The sequence below is a fragment of the Colobus angolensis genome, unplaced genomic scaffold, assembly GCF_000951035.1.
Source record: "Colobus angolensis palliatus isolate OR3802 unplaced genomic scaffold, Cang.pa_1.0 Scaffold81, whole genome shotgun sequence".
NCBI lineage: Eukaryota > Metazoa > Chordata > Mammalia > Primates > Cercopithecidae > Colobus > Colobus angolensis.
Window position 1 is genome coordinate 11,787,671 of NW_012121932.1, and position 17,173 is coordinate 11,804,843.

Below are 17,173 nucleotides of genomic sequence, written 5' to 3' on the forward strand. Positions count from 1 at the left end.
GGCCTCCCAAAGTGCTGGGATTACAGGCTTGAGCCACCGCGCCCGGCCGGAAAAAAATTTCTAATCACTTTCTTGTAGAACATTTAAGATAGGTACCAAGTAATAATTCAATACTTTAAGATTAAATAACCCTTTTAAGTAATTTAAGGCCAATATCTCAAACAATTATTATTTCTGTATTTCAAGTAGGGAGAGTGAGGTAAAAACTCAATAGTTACAAAAGTGGTTTATACATATGTAAAAACCTATTTTAAATAACAGTAGAAATATGCATATATAGACAATTTTTATGGTTATTCAGAAGTTCCTCGTTATTCCAAAGCCCTTACACTTAATATGCTTTTGTTCTTATTTATATTATTTTCATTAGTTCTTTGATATCACTGGTAAAAGCAACTGAGCACATGCACTGCAGCTATTCTCTATTCTGTTTGGTTCATCAGATCCAAATTATTTCATTCTTGAAGTCTGAAATATTTCACAATTTGTTATTTGATATCTTAAAATTAAAGGTATGCTTTAGGCCTAGCATGGAGGCTCATGCTTGTAATCCCAGTGCTTTGGGAGGCCAAGACAGACGTACTGATTGCTTGAGGCCAGAAATTTAAGACCAGTAGGGGCGAGAGACCCCATCTCTACAAAAAATTTTAAGAATTAGCCAGGCATGGTAGTGCATGCCTATATAGTCCTAGCTACTCAGAAGGCTGAGGTGAGTGGATTACTTGAGCCTAAGGCTATACAGTGGCCTATGATCGTGCCACTGCACTCTATCCTGGGCCGAGAGAGAGAGAGACTATGTCTAAAAAAGAAACCAATAAAAACATCAAGAACAAAATAAAGCTATACTTTAATTTTAGAGACCATTAAAATAGTAGGTATATTTTTATTCAAAATACTCCTAATTTCAAAAGAGAAGCCTGAATTCTTACAAGTTGAATTATGGACACGGGTAGAGACAGTAAAAAAACCATAACTATAAGTTAGTAATAGCTGTTGTTTTAACCATTTTTAGAGTCCATCTTCTACTAAAAAGCAGAACTTTCATTAAGAAAAAAGTATTACCATGATCTTTATGTGCAGTAAATAATTTGGGACATAGTTAAATTGTCAGACACAGAAAACGAGTAACCAAACCTATAGATAATGAAAAACTGGCTTCCCAACTTCAGTTCTCAAGGTATGGTTACTATATAAACATACAGAAATTTCTCATAATTTTCAATTTTCATAGTTCTAGTTTTACTTGTGAACAAATGTTAAGTCAGACATGAACTGTTATATAGCTACAGGACAAGACTCTAAAAAAGAAAACTAAAATAAGTTCATCATTGAGTTTGTAAAATGTTAGCCTATTTCAGAATATAAGAAGTTTTCCTCTTACCTACTACAAACATGATCTATAAGCAGAGACACAGAATCTAGATTATTATCAAGTTTGGTATTGTGATATAGGCACCGATCCCTTTGTAGTTCCACCGCCTGCCGCAGGAGAGTCTGTAAACGCCGTGGGGGAAGCATCACTGATGGTGGTAAATACGCTTTAATAGAAGATATTTTAAAAAAGAGAAATAATAATAAACTGTAAACTTTTATTTAAGACATTTGCTCATCTTCTGCTGTACTTGTTCCTACCCCAATAGTATCTACTCCTTAAATAGAGAAGTTCTGGGTTATGTGATATGTGAGCTTTACCAATATTTGTCAGCAGCAATAGTTATGTTGCTCATAGAATTGGATCTACTTGGGTGGGAGGGGTTTATTTTGTATGTGGACTTTCTAGGGGCAGGGAGAGGTAAGCGGGGAATAACAACAACAAAATGAAGAAAAAGAAGACAACAATGAAGAGAGTATCAGATAATTATCATATACCGGAAGGAGACCAGGTGTAAGTAAAATCTCCACTTAACAAAGAGCAAAATTTTGGAAAATGCTGCAACAGGTCAAGCTCTAGTTCCCATCAAACTGCTCTAAAAATCGCTTTTTGGCCTTTTGGCTAAGATCAAGTACAAATTACTCCAAATGTCAAAGATACTGTGTGAATTCAGGGAGTAACTACTGTTTTGATATCAGTATCAACCTATTGCAGTCCTTGAATGCCTTATACCTCCCCAAATGCATGGCTTTGTGATTCTTAGGATCGTCACTGTCATCTCAACATCAAAATTATAGAATCATATAATTTGCAGAGAGAACAACATCTTTTACATAAAAATACAGCAAAAATGAAACCCGCATTACAATCTAGAATAAACATAACATGGGGGGGGAGAATAAAACAATTTACCTAAAGAAACCTGGGCCTTACTATTGAAATCAAAATCTTTAAAGCACTTGTGACTTAAAACTGTGGTTTACATATTTTTTTCTCTAAACACAGCACTTTTCCCCCAAACAAAATCTTAAGGGGGGGCATCACCACATAATACAAATGAAAGAAGGGCTGCTCTGGGACCAGTGCCCTTTCACTGACTCCTGAGGTTAGCTTCTTAGACTCCATGACAGAGTCTGAAAAAACAGATTCTCCCTCTTCTAACCACTCAATAAAAGTATGTCTAGATATGTCTTCCTAATTGATCACTGTATCCATTCATAATCTAAGAGAAAACACAGAAACATAAAAAATTAAGACTCTTACTCTGAAGTTTGTCCAATAGTTTAGATCGGGAAGCTGTCCCTTTGCCTTCCCATTCTGCTTTTGCACGTAGGTCTTCTGCATGGCTACACATCAGATACCTAAAAATACAACAGAGAAAGCAACCAATATCAAACCCATTTCTTTGAAATAAATATAATTGAAAAGTATTGACCATCTGGCTATCTGCTTCTTACTAATACATATCAAGAAATTTCTACAGTGGACTCAATTCATTAATATAATCTGGCACCTGCATATAATTACTAAAATGTAAGTAACAACATCTAAATATATATTACCTACTAACATAACATATTCTTGTGCTATTGTTATATATTATATATGGCTCTTATTGTGCAAGTTCTGTTATAGCACTCAACACATATTACTTCCTTTAATGTTTATAACAACTCTGTAAGCACTATTATTATTCTATTTTTATAAATGAGGAAACCAAGGCACAGAAAGCTTAAGTAACTGGCCTAGGGTTAAGAGGCAAAGCAGGAATATAAACTCAGGCATTCTAGCTGTAGAACTTGCTCTTAACCACTAGGCTAACTTAACTACTTCTGAAGAGTAAAATAAAACCCAAAGAACATACCTTCAAGACTTTAGAATAAACATCATTCAAGAAACAGTATAACTGGATAATCATTCTTGTGTCATCTTGTGAAAGATACTGAGATCCCAGAGCACAAAATTGGGGAACTGTTTTATTGCTCACTGTATGTAAAGAAGGTGGAATAAAAGCTAAAGTTCACAGATTCTGGAGAATACATGAGGGTCCCCTGCTGGGAGTGTGACCCTGACCTGGTTTTGGCTCTTCCCAGAAGAATGCGCTTTGAAAGTAAAAGAAGTGAAGGTATTATTTAAACATGGAGATTAGACCTGGCAAGTAACTCTCCTGCTATTTTGTCTCATGCTCTGCCAGACAAATCTCTTCTTCTCACTTGTAAAAAGAATATTAAATAGGGTAATGAGGATTCTTGAAGATGAAGCATATTAAGTACTTAGTCTACTACCTGCTATACCTCTCAGTTAACATTAGTATCACTCCCTCCCTTTCTTAACTGCATAAAGCATATTTCGTTTAGAATCTAAATGATTTAATAGTCTCTTCCCAAACAGCAGAACTACTTCTCATTATTTACTACATAAATAGTGCTTTAGCTGATCAAAAAAACTTAATAATGTAAGTAATTATACTCAATACTCAAATTACTCTATAGGAAGTTTGCTGTTGTGAATATTTTGTTTCTAAAATAACTTCTTTTGGGCAAAGTTTATTATCAATAATTATTTTAAAATGTTTATTTTTAAAATTAAAAAAAATGACTTACGATTGCTTCTATGTCCTTGTGAAAATACACATTAAATCTTAACGTTTCAAAAGAATTTCTGTTTACAGTATAACTAAAAGGACATTGGACTGAGTAGGAGAAACTCTGGGTTCTGATCCCAGTTCCACATCTTGCCACCTTCGGGCCATTTCCTTAGGTAAAAAACTCAGGGTTTGCTTCAGAATAAAACCCATGTGACTAAATTATATGTTCTGACTCAAGAGCAGGAAAAAAATCATGTGAATGATATTCTGATGACAAAGAAATCAGATACTGCATTAAAAAGGTAATCAGCATGCCTATAATCCCGGCACTTTGGGAGGTGAGGCAGGCGATTACCTGAGGTCAGGAGTCCGAGACTAGCCTTGCCAACACAGTGAAATGCCATCTCTACTAAAAATACAAAAAAAAAATTAGCTGGGCATGGTGGCACACACCTGTAATCCCAGCTACTTGGGAGGCTGAGGCAGAATTGCTTGAACTAGGGAGGTGGAGGCTGCAGTGAGCCGAGATTGCACCACTGCACTCCAGCCTGGGTAATGGAATGAGACTCTTGTCTCAAAAAAAAAGTAATCAGAATAAGATAATTTGTCAGCTACCATATCAAAACATCTAGCAGGCCAGGTATGGTGGCTCATGCCTGTAAACCTAGCACTTTGGGAAGCCAAGGTGGAAGGACTGCTTGGGCATGAGTTTAAGACCAGTCTAAGCAACATAGCCAGACTCCATCTCAAACAACAAACAAAAAACCTGTAGAATTTACTGTTACAAGATGTGATAATGGGTAAGACCAATGACTTTGGAATCAGTCAAACCAGGCTTTGAGAACTGCTTTCTGAATTATTAGCTTTATATTGTGCTGGCTACTTAACTTCTTTGAGGCTCAGTTTCCCTACATGCAAGGAATGGGCCCTTATCTTGGGCCCATTCTTTTGTTCATCATTTTGTATTTACAAATCATGTGTCACATATTTGTTCTTGATGCTGAAATCGTATCATATAGTGAAATATGCTATAAAGAAAAAAATTAAAAACAGAGTAATGTGACGAGAATACCCAGTGGGTAATCTCGGGAGAAGATGATGCTCGGGCTGGGAACTAAACAAGGAGTACCCAGCTATGCAAAGACTGGGGAACATACATTTCAGATGGAGAGGACAAGCAGTGCAAATGCCTTAAGGGGTGGCAAGTGAAGGAACAAAAAGAGCACGAGTGTCACTGTACAGTAATCAATAAAGAAAAACATGGTAGAAAAGGATCAGGGTTTTTGTAGCCTTGCACAGAGATTTTGGGTTTTAAGACTGCTGGAGAGCCAGTGGTAAGGGAGTGAAGACTTCATTTATGGTTTTGCTTATTCATCTGGCTACTGTGTGAAATACGCATTGTTAAGAAATTAAGAGTGAAGCCGGGTACAGTGGCTCACACCTATAATCCCAGCACTTTGGAAGGCTGAGGCAGGTGGATCACCTGACGTCAGAAGTTCGAGACCAGCCTGGCCAACATGGGGAGACCCCCATCTCTACTAAAAATACAAAATTAGCTGGGTGTGGTGGCACATGCCTACAATCCCAGCTACTCAGGAGGCAAGGCTGAAGAATCACTTGAACCCAGGAGGTGAAGGTTGCAGTGAGCTGAGATTGTACTCCAGCCTGGGTGACAACAGTGAAACTCTGTCTCAAAAAAAAAAAAAAAATTAAGAGTGAAGACAATTTAACTAGGTGGGAAGCTACTATAATATTCTAGAAGAGATGTCCATGGCTTAACTAGGCTAGAAACTGGAGATTCAGAGAAATGAAAATTTGAGATGTTTCAGAATTAGGCCATACATGTCAAAGTTAAAAGATAAAGAAAAAGCAGTATGAGATTTAAGTTTTTCCCTTCAGCAACTGGGTTGAAGATCTTGCAATATGCTAGAAGTGGCACAGGTCTATAGGGGTTAAATTTATTCCTAAATTATTCTTTTTTATACTAGTGTAAATAACACTGTTTTCTTAATTCAATTTTTTAAATTATTAATTGTTAAGATTTTAGAAACACCATTATTCTTGTATATTGATCTTGTGTCCTACAACCTTGCTGAACTTGCCTATTAGTTCTCAGAGTTTTTTAGTGGATTTCTTAAATTTTCTTTATATAAAATCATGACATCTTTAAATGGAGATAGTTTTACTTTTTCCTTTTCAACCTTTTATTCCTTTTTCTTGACTAATTTCCCTGGCTAGAACCTCCAATACAATGTTGAACAGACGTAGCAAGAGTAGACATCACTGTCCTATTCTTGATCACAAGGAGAGAGGTTTCAGTCTTTCACTGCCAGCACTGTGAATTTTCATTAATGCCCTTTACTCGGTCAAGGAAGTTCCTTTCTATTCCTAGTTTGTTGAGTGTATTTATCATGAAGCGGTGAATCCAGAATTTTGTTTTCCTGAAATCCTACCTACTTAGGAGGGTGAAGCAGGAGGATGGCTTGAGTCCAGAAACTGGAGGCAGCAGTAACCTATGATTGTGCCACTGCACTCCAGCCTCATAAAACTGAGATAGATATCTATTAAACATCCAAGTGGAGAATGTCAGGTATGCCACTAGATATATACATTGTCACTTCATGTAAGAAAGTAAAGAGTCACCGGTATACAGACAGTATGTGAAGGCATGGTATAGAATGAGATTACCTAAAAAGAGCATGTAGATAGAGAATAAAAAGGAGGCCCAGGATCAAACCTTTGGGTAATCTAACATTGTAAGGATTAATGTGGCCAGGTACAGTGACTCATGCCTGTAATCCCAACACTGTGGGAAGATCACAGGCGTTTGAGACCACACTGGACAACATAGTGAGACCCTGTCTCTACCCTTCATACCCCAAAAAAGGACTGATGTTGATGTGAGGATTAAACGAGGTTGTTTATGTGAAAAGCTTAGCAAGGGCCTGGCACATGACAAGTATTCACTTAAAAAGTTAGTGTGCACCAATACTGGAAATGTCGTTGTTTACCATGATCCATATCATATGATTTTTATTTTGTTTTTAACTACAAAAGCTGTCCTTGGAATGTAATTGGGTTTTCATAGAAGATTTTAAAATAGCATTTCACAGGCAATACATATTTTCTTCTCCCTTTCACCCAAATATATCTCTACCCTAATCTGAAGTTTCCTAGGATGACCAAAATAGTTCATCCACACAGGAGTGAGTTTACCTAGATAAATATCTAAGAATTTAGCAATAATCAAGTATTTATATTTTGGAAAAATGTTAAAGAAATATAACTTTGGCCCTCCATTAACCTGAGTTCAAGAACTCAGTTTCCTTACCCACTAAGAACATGAATGCGCTCTGTATTGTATTTCAGCGGCGTCAATTCACAGCGTAGAACTTGAAGTGCCTCCAGGACTTTGCCATCCTCCAGGTATTCTAGGTACTTCTGCTGCAGCAGCAAAAACTTCATCCTCTGACATGACAGAAAGCAGCAGTCAGGGGAAAAAAGTTGATGGAAGTTTCAGAAAATGTTTGTGCCTAAACAGAACAGTAGAAACCATTCTACTATGCCCTTTGAAATAACTTTTTATAAAGCTTCAAGATGACTCAAAATAGTTTAGTAGAGCCACAGTAGATTAAATGTGACTTTGCTCAATTCCACATTTTACTAAAACTCTGCTTTGAACAAATAATCTCAAATTAGACTAGATCATTAGTGATCGAAGTATCAGCCTTGGAAAAAATGAATTCTCCTCTCAAAGCAATTTCCTAGAATTTTAGTTCTTGTATAAAAAATTAGAACTATTCCAAATACTTGAAATTTGCTTTTTAAAAAGTATGACTTTATAACTAGGGCATTGGGGGGTTTTATGCAACAAGTTTTGAGAAGATTAGAGAAAAAAACAGCAAATGAACTACTTAAGTAACAATGTGAAAGAGGGACTAAGTAGACCAGAAAGCAGAACTAGAAACACTCAGGAGAAGTAGAAAAGTGTCTTATTTTGGCTTATCAAAGGTTAAGAGCTGTCCAACAAATGGACTACAAGTTGGTATGCAAAGTATTGAGTTTCCTACGACTAACGTGGCCAAGCATAAGCTTGATGCACTCACTCTCTTCTAGGCAGCTATTAAGGGATGTCTACATTAGATGGTTGAACTGAAAGGTTTTTAAAAAGATTCTATATTGGTACTTGTGTATTTCTGACAATCTGATCCCTAATGCATTTAAAAATGAAGAACAGGAAATTATTATTAGCTCTTTTCTCCCCTAAACCTATAACCACTTTCTAGCTTTATTGTGAGACACTTTCACATTTAGTTTTTTTCCTGAACTGTGTTTTTGACTTTAATACTTTTAAATGCTACTTTATTATTTTACTTTTAACTTGGTCACAATCTTAGCAGTTTTTTATAAGAGAAAAGGGATGTTTATAAATATTTCAAAACTTCTTTTAAACCTTAAACCTAATTAAGGACCACAGTTTGGAGGGAACTTTTCATCATTATTTGGTACTTGTGGAGCTTGAGCAAGTCAATTGATGTAAACAGAAAAGTCGTAGGTAGGGAATGTTAGTTATATTCAGAGACTCCTAGGAATACAGTGGTAAAGATCTCAAGCCCACTTAAAATTAAAAGCCCACTTAAAGTATAATTTTTCTTGTTTGTAAGATGCTTTTTTTCTTTTCTGAGACAGAGTCTCACTGTGGTCCAGGCTGGAGTGCAGTGGTGCCATCTTGGCTTACTGTAACCTCTGCCTCCTGGGTTCACGCGGTTCTCCTGCCTCAGCCTCCCAAGTAGCTGGGATTATAGGTGCCCGCCACCACACCCAGCTAATTTTTGTATTTTCAGTAGATATAGGGTTTTGCCATGTTGGCCAGGCTGGTCTCGAACTCCTGACCTCAAGTGATCTGCCCACCTTGGCCTCCCAAAGTGCTGGGATTATAGGCATGAGCCACTGCACCTGGCCCAAAATGCTTACTTTAAAACCATAAAAAAGTACACTGCTGTCACGAAATGCTGTGGAGAAATTACCATTTATTTGTAGAATTAACAGTGTAATAAACTGCTCTACAAGATTTTCTATCAAGGAGTATTTAGAAGAGAGATATAAATTATAAGCTTATAAAAGTGGTTTCTAGAGAAAGCAAGCAATAATAAACCCTCTAAGTTAGGCATGTATTTCAATACATCCTTTATAAGATACATTCCTTATGCTTGATACAAATCTCATCTTAAATATATGGCTAAGGAACAGAAAAAAATTCAAACAGAGACACTCCTGTAACTCTAGGAAAATTACACTTACCAAATTTTACATATAAATTTAGAATGACTAATGGATGTTTCAGAAATACATTAATTACCAAGATGCCCTGAAAAGTACATTACTATACATATAGCCTGAAGTTAACCTTTCTAACCTTTCTATGTTAAATGAAAAAACTTTGACATTCATCTGGTCACAGAAAGCAAAAACTAAACAATGCAAAAAAAAAAAACAACTAAAAATAAAAAAATGTTATATTTGAGGTTATTCTGGATATTTGCACCATTTTAGCTTCTGAAAAAAATCCAACTATGAAATGAAGACCTCATATATTTTCATTTATCAATAAAATGTTAAAAGTTTTATTCCACCAGGTGCGGTGGCTCATGCCTGTAATCCCAGCACTTGGGGAGGCCGAGGCGGATGTATCACGAGGTCAGCAGTTCGAGATCAGTCTGACAAACATGGTGAAACCCCGTCTCTACTAAAAAAAAAAAAAAATACAAAAAAATTAGCTGGGCGTGGTGGCGGGCGCCTGTAATCCCAGCTTGCTGGGAGGCTGAGGCAGGAGAATTGCTTGAAACCAGAAGGTGGAGGTTGCAGTGAGCCGAGATTGTGCCACTGCGCTCTAGCCTGGGCAACAAGAGCAAAACTGTCCCCCCCCAAAAAAAGTTTCATTCCGTTTTGTGGTATTTTTTAAATTCAAACTTGAAAATCATATTCAGTTGCAGAACTTTTTCATTTAAATGCCACATGGAACTGGCCAGAGCATGTGATGTAATTTCTTCACTAGATTTTCTTAGTAATTGGGAATTGAGGGACTTAAAAAAAAATTTCAGGGCAAGTTTTTTATTTACTTAATATTTATATATTTTTTGGTATCAATCATTAGGTTCCTATGCCCATCCCTCCCCCATTCCAATGTGTGTAGGGACAGTGCCCAAAGTGCTGTTTCCCCCTTATTTTCCCACTAAGATCTTGATACAACATGTTACTCTCTTTCTATGGGGCAGAGGCGGGGCAGGAGAACAGAGAAAGGCTGACTAAAACTCTGAGAGAAGCCAATATAAACATGTATTTCTGTATATACAGGGAATGCTATAAAAGTAGCACAAGAGCATTTCTTATGAGTCATTTTATCCAGATCAAGACCAAGAATATTCTCAAACAGATATCAAATCCTGGTATTGTGCATGGCAATTAACATGCTGCTGGCCAAGAACAGCTAGAGATCTGAGAGAAAATGCTTATTCTCCAAAAAATCAGTTGAAATATTTGACACATATGATAAGGGTGGGGAGTAAAACTGTATTTTACCTCCCAAAATTTAAAGCACAAAAATGTAAATATAATCTCAAGAAAGCAAAAACCCTATAATTAACAAATAATGCTAAATACTGAAAACACTGTAAAAATCAGACAAAATTAAAGCTTGCTGAGATGGGGACAGGGCTCTACTAATGTTTATGTTTAAAACAAATCTTGAAGAAATAAAGATAGAAAAATATTAGGAAAATAAACTCTCCTTTATGTCTTTCCCCAGCTCCCAATTAGACCTCTTAAGAGATTATTTCTGGTCTCTAATGATTTTTCACCATCTCTGGGCTCAGCAAGATCTCCTTCTCCATTTTAATATCTAATAAATTTGAAATTGTTAAGTGACTAGGAAAAGCTTGAATGATAGTTTCACATTGTCAATTCTGCGGTTGCTACCCTAGTCCACCCAATACTGAATTGCTTTATCCCTTCCTTTGCTTCCATATGATTAAACTGAACTCAACATGAAAGAAAAACCCAGAAATTATGATACTCAGAAAGTTTGGTTCTCAAGGGTGGCCTCCTAGCTAATTCAGTAGTGATTCTAACTCTGGAGTAAGGTTATAACCAAATCTTATCAATTAAATCATGATTTCTCAGAGAAAAGGGGAAATAAATTATATATAAACTTGGCTCTCAAAACTCCTATTTGACTTTAAAATATACTAGTTAATTATAGATGCCAATTTTTGTTAAGCATATTTCCACTACATTAAAAAATAACCAAATATTTCTAGACATAAAAAAAGTTTTCTATTATTGGTCTCGTATACCCATCCAAATTACCCAGAAATGGCTAAGTATACTTGAATCCAAACTAAAAAATGCTGATTTGGCCAGGCACGGTGGCTCACGCCTGTAATCCCAGCACTCTGTGATGCTGAGGCAGGTGGATCACCTGAGGTCAGGAGTTCGAGACTAGCCTGGCCAACACAGTGAAACCCCATCTTTACTAAAAATACCAAAAAAATTAGCCGGGCGTGGTGATGGACACCTGTAATTCCAGCTACTTGGGAGGCTGAGGCTGGAGAATCTCTTGAACCCGGGAGGGAGAGGTTGCGGTGAGGCGAGATCACGCCATTGCGCTCCAGTCTGGGCAATAAGAGAGAAACTCAGTCTCAAAAAAAAAAAAAAAAAAAAAAAGATGATTCATGAGAGCAACTTCTGCCATTCCTAGTACCATTTAACTGGAAACCATTTAAATGGCTGGGTGCGGTGGCTCACACCTGTAATCCCAGCACTTTGGGAGGCTGAGGTGGGCGGATCACAAGGTCAGGAGTTCAAGACCAGCTTGGCCAATATGGTGATACCCCGTCTGTACTAAAAATACAAAAATTAGCCGGGCATGGTGGCGTGCGCCTGTAGTCCCAGCTGTTTCGGAGGCTGTGGCAGAAGAATCACTTGAACCTGGGAGGCGGAGGTTGCAGTGAGCCGAGATCACGCCACTGTACCCCAGCATGGGCGACAGAGTGAGACTCTGTCTCAAACAAACAAACAACAACAACAACAACAAAAAAAACAAAGGGAGTAGGCTGTAGGGAGAGTGGATTGGGTCAATGAAAACATTCATGCTTAAAAAATAAAGTACAATTTTAGTCTAGACTAAGCCATCAATGTGCCTGGGTATACAATTAAAATAATTATGTTTAAAGAAACCCTAATAGTTGTCTCCTAAGATATTATTACAAATTTAAGCTTATATTAGATTCTCTTCTGGAGATGCAATGGATGAGAAAAGTAAATTTAAACACAATTAGAGAGATGAAGAGCAACTTCAAAAAATGCTGAAATGAATCTTTACAAGTAATTGATTCATCAACGCTTAAAGTGAGATAAAAGTTGGAACCCCTTTCTTTGTATGAATACCTAAACAGTTTGATGGCATGAGACTTAGCAAGAGATTTAATCTCCATTTTTTTTTTATTAGATCCTAGAATGTTCTACAGACTCAACAGGCTGTAAAAAGAAAGGATTCCTCCTTATTATCCATAACTATCTTTCTTCAGTTTACATGTTGCCTCTAATGAAGATAGTCATAACTGACATCCAATACAGAACTCTCAAATTACTATAAATAAGAAAAAAATAGGAAGTAAGCCTATTAAATTTTTTACCACTAAATTACAGATATAATTTGGGTGAAGCTTAAACAACCTCCAAGAAATCACACACATTTTAAAACAGTCCACAGGCAAGCTCTTTATTGTCAACACACAAGTAGTGCTAACTTGCCCAACGGGAAAGCAACCTTAATTCTTATTTTGGCCATCTAACTGTCTTTATTTTAGCTCATTTCAGTCAGAAGCAAAAATTTATGAAGAACTGCTCAATAAAATGTACTTGGGTATTTTTTTTTAAAACCCCAAACACACCAGTTGAGGACACTTTAGTTAATGAAAAATTTCCAATCCCTTTGAATATACATGTTTAACTATTTTAACTTCTGTTTTTATTTTTAAATTTTACTACAGAATTATTTTATAAGTTAATTTATTACCAATCATCTCACTCAACAGTAGTTTACAATTTTTAATATTTTAGGTATTTAATGAAAGAATAAAAATAATACACTATATCATCAATTTAAACGAACTTGTATTTGTTCTTGCTTGGCTGAACCTTTAATTCACCTGAAGCCCATTTCTCTAGGATTATATTACTGTGTAGAATTACATTGAATTTGAAAACTCTTTTGTAACAAGATTTCAAAAAAAAACCACCAAGGCCCTATTTTTATAGGAAGAGACAGAAAAGATTAATGTTTGACCCAATTTTAAAAAAAATCAAAATGTAATAGTCATTTACTAATATTTAACAAACAGCTGGTTTCTCTACTTCACTTCCTATTTGCCTTCTTTCTCTCCCCACCCCCAGACAGGAAACTGCTTTTGACAACAAATGAATCAGCTAGAAGTTAAAAACCCAGCAGCTAGCAGCTGATTCTTCATGGCTTCCAAACTCCAGCAGTTAGAAAAACCTTATTTCCTCTCTCCCTCACCACCATCTACTGAAGAATTAAAGCCCATAAGTCTAAAAGATTCATTAAGATTTATGAAAGAGACTAACAGGTTAAACTACTAAATTGATCTTGTCAGGGAAATAAGGCCAGTAAGCAGGGCCTAATGGTCAACTCCGCATACAAACTCTCCACCAGAGTGATACATATTATACAAACTTTGACACTGTCAATTCACACAACTGGAATGCAAGAATGGAAAATGGCCAGCATACCAACGGAGTTGGCTTGAATTAACTATAATTCCCAAAGATTAAAAAAAGATAACGTATCAGCTTCTTAAGGCTGTATGGATATACACACACCCAAACACATTTTCTCTTTAACCAGCACATTCAGTATTTTAAGTAATAAAAGTATAATTTATCTTTAACTCTATAAACATAAAACTCCTATTAGTAGCACTGAAAGCACGAAGAGCTTTCAATACATTTTTTTGTAGAGCTTAATTTATAAAGTTCAAATGACACATTTACTATGTATGATTTTAAAGATATAAAATTCATACTTTAAAACATTATACTTATCCTAGTTCACAAATTAAATGAAATTTAACTACTTTTAGGTCTTTTTTTTTTTATAAGAGGCAGAAGCCTAGAGTTATCAATAACCTATTAAAATAAGCATAAATGTGAAACTAAGAACAAAAGTGTATTTACCACAATTATTCCCAACAACGTTTGAGAGATTTCAAGTGCGCCTCTTACCACAATAGCATGAGGAGAATGCACTAAAGGCTTTAGTTCATTCAGGTCATTTTCTGCCTGTAAAAATTGGTATAAAAGAAAAACAGAAATGTCACAAAATGCACATCAAATCTGTAATTTTAGCAGCAGTCACACAGCTCTATATGCCCTACTTTACCTTATCCCAGTCTCCTTCCATGACATGATTTCGGAATTTGGTAGCAGAAGGATGTTCTAAACGACATCCTGACTCTTGCATGAGGAGATCAACAGTCTGGCTGCAGGAGAGATACAGTGTAAAACAGACCTGACCAACTTTAGGGTTTTAATCTTCCAAATAAACTAATGTCCATGAAAACAGATGCAAAATTTTTAACCTAGCCTCATGATGAAGAAAAAAATAGCTTTCATGTGCCTGGTTAAACAAACTTTATTTAAAACTGACACCTACATTTTTTTCTAGTCAAGTTAAAAACCTTTCTTGAAACCAGAATCAATATAAGTTCTTCCTAGTGTGCCATTTGATGCCTTAATTTAATGTATAAAGTATAAGATTTCTAAAAATGTGCTATAACCAACTAGTCAAATAAATGAAAAACCAGGATCTACATACTACGTTACTACATTTTGAAAGATCAAAATTATTAGCTTCACACGGTGACAGAGACGACCTGTGTCAGTTAAGAGCTTATATATCCAGGTATTATATTGCATAGAAATTCTACTAGGTTAATCTTTAAAATTAAAATAAATCCAGCATCAAAAATCATTCCCTTTCTCTCTATACTAAAAATAGCAAATTTACTATGGTGTAGGTTCCAAACAGTCACGAGTTATTTCCTCCTGCTGCTGTCAGCTTGCTTCTTGTCTCAGTAACATGTTCTGTTAGCATTTACAAAATCTGTTTTCATACTAATCCTTTTCCCTAGGGAATAAAGTGAATTCTTCCTACCACATATTTGTTTTTGAGCACTTAAAAGATTCATCAACTGTATTTTCTTTCGTCGTGTATTCTGGTATCTAAGAACCTTCATTTATCACTTTTTTTTTTGTGCTTATGTTTCAATGCTTTCTTAATTCAGCTTTAAAACTTAATTTTTAGCTAAACAGTGCAACGATCTGCCTGAAAATCAAAATACTTATGTCACTTTTAAAAAGTTCTGTTCTCCTCCCCACTCCCCAAGAAATCCATAAATGCAAAAGTACACATCGGCTAGCCTGAGAGCTTAATCTACACTCTGAATGTAAGAAACTGACTGCTGCTGCACGTCCTCCCCCCCAACCATTTCATTCTGACTCTGCCTCTTGCACCTCCTTCATCAGACACTCCCACCAATCCTACCTTCTACCCCCTTAGTTTTTCTTTGTGTATATACAAAACGGTGTTTTTTGTCCAAGGTCGCTGTCTACCCTCACCCTATGTTAGGTATACAAGGCCACCTAAATTGTATTTGAAAACAAATGATTCACCAGATCAGATGTCCCCTTTTCAGAGGCGATCATCTTCTTGGTATTAAACTGAGATTTCAGACTAGTTAGGGTTAGGCCTCTTGTACACACACACAAGGGCCTTTAAACGACATCAACACTGTTATCTTCATTATTCCCATCAGATTTATTCAACAACCTCTTTCCAAATGATCCCAGCCCCTCCGTTCCCATAAACACTTGTAGGTGATTGTCTTTCCTGATTGGTAGTTTGCTTGGGTTGTTGTCTGCCACGGTTGGGGGTGGGGAGGTGTCCCACAAAGATGCCTCCAAGATACACTTGAAAAACAAATCTTCCAAGGTTCATTATTTCCACCAGCTCTAATCCACCCCTCCCCCAACACAGAGAGACACACTCCCGCATCTGTCTTTATTGACAGACAATTAAGCTCTGAAGGTGCGTGGGGAGAAGTCATTCTTTGGGTTTCTCCTACCCCTTCCTAACCCCTCAACCGCCTGTCTCATCTCACAATTTGTCAGACTGATTGATTTCCCCCTATTTCCTTTCAGGTCCGCTCCTCCTCCCCGGTCGGCCTGAGCTGCGTCCTCCTGTGTACTGGGCCCTGCGTGCCCAGTACTCATTCTCTTTAACCGAGCTCTTTCAAGCCCCCCTCCCCCGCTTCCCCTACCCCCCTGGAGCCTCCGTCCCTCGGTCTGTCCATTACCAGCTGCCGGTAAGGGATACTTACTTGAGCCCTAAGCCATTCAAGTGCTGTCCTATTAGCCTAATGACATCCTCATCTGACTGGGAGAGCCGCTTCTTCTTCTTGAGGCTGCTGCCCAGTTCTGGGGTGGCCAAGGAAGAGGAGGCGGCGGTGGTGGCGGAGGCAGCTGCGACGGTGGCTGAGGATGCGGCGGCCGCCCCGCCGGGAACCCCGTTATTGACATTCAGGCTGTTGCTATTGTTGCTAGCGGCGGAGGGGGCGGAAGGCAGGAGCCCATTGGCGTGGGCCAGGTCCCCCGCGGACGACGACGACGAGGGGGACGACTCCCCGTTCTGAGCCGACAGGCAGGCGAGTTCCGGGGTCTGTCCCTGGCCCCCGCCGCCCCCTCCTCCTCCGCCGCCGCCGCCGCCACCTCCTCCTCCTCCTCCTGCCCCGTTGGCCTGCATGATGCTGCCGCTGACCAGGCTGTGGCCGCTACTTCGGTGGGGGACAGCAGCGGCGGCGGGAGGGGCAGCAGCCGGGGGGAGTCCCACCACTACCACCACGGAGGAGGAGGAGGAGGAGGACGACGAGGACGACGAGGACGGAGGGGAGAGGCCTGCTCTGCCTGCCGAAGCCCCGGGCTCTCCTGCTCCCTCCGCCGCCGAGGCTCGGGGTTTCTTCCGCGGGGGCGGGGAGGCTCCGCCGGTGTCCGAGTCGGAGGAGGAGGAAGCGGAGGCCAGAGTTTCCTCGCCGAGAGAGGCCGTGGTGGGAAGCCGGTGGGGCGAGGCGGGGGAGGGG

At 38.2% G+C, this 17,173-nt stretch overlaps 1 protein-coding gene across 1 annotated transcript in view; it reads right to left on the bottom strand.

The window, feature by feature from the left end:
- WDR26 (WD repeat domain 26) overlaps positions 1-17,167 on the bottom strand; it is a 47,579-nt gene extending 30,412 nt beyond the window's left edge. The window contains exons 1-6 of the mRNA XM_011929513.1: positions 16,418-17,167; positions 14,419-14,518; positions 14,262-14,318; positions 7,291-7,427; positions 2,636-2,733; positions 1,382-1,538 (exon numbers count right to left, since the gene is read on the bottom strand). Coding sequence (XP_011784903.1) covers positions 1,382-1,538; positions 2,636-2,733; positions 7,291-7,427; positions 14,262-14,318; positions 14,419-14,518; positions 16,418-16,839 — 971 coding nt within the window. The 5' untranslated portion in view covers positions 16,840-17,167. The remainder of the gene's footprint in view (positions 1-1,381; positions 1,539-2,635; positions 2,734-7,290; positions 7,428-14,261; positions 14,319-14,418; positions 14,519-16,417) is intronic.
- Between the last annotated feature and the right edge of the window lie 6 nt (positions 17,168-17,173).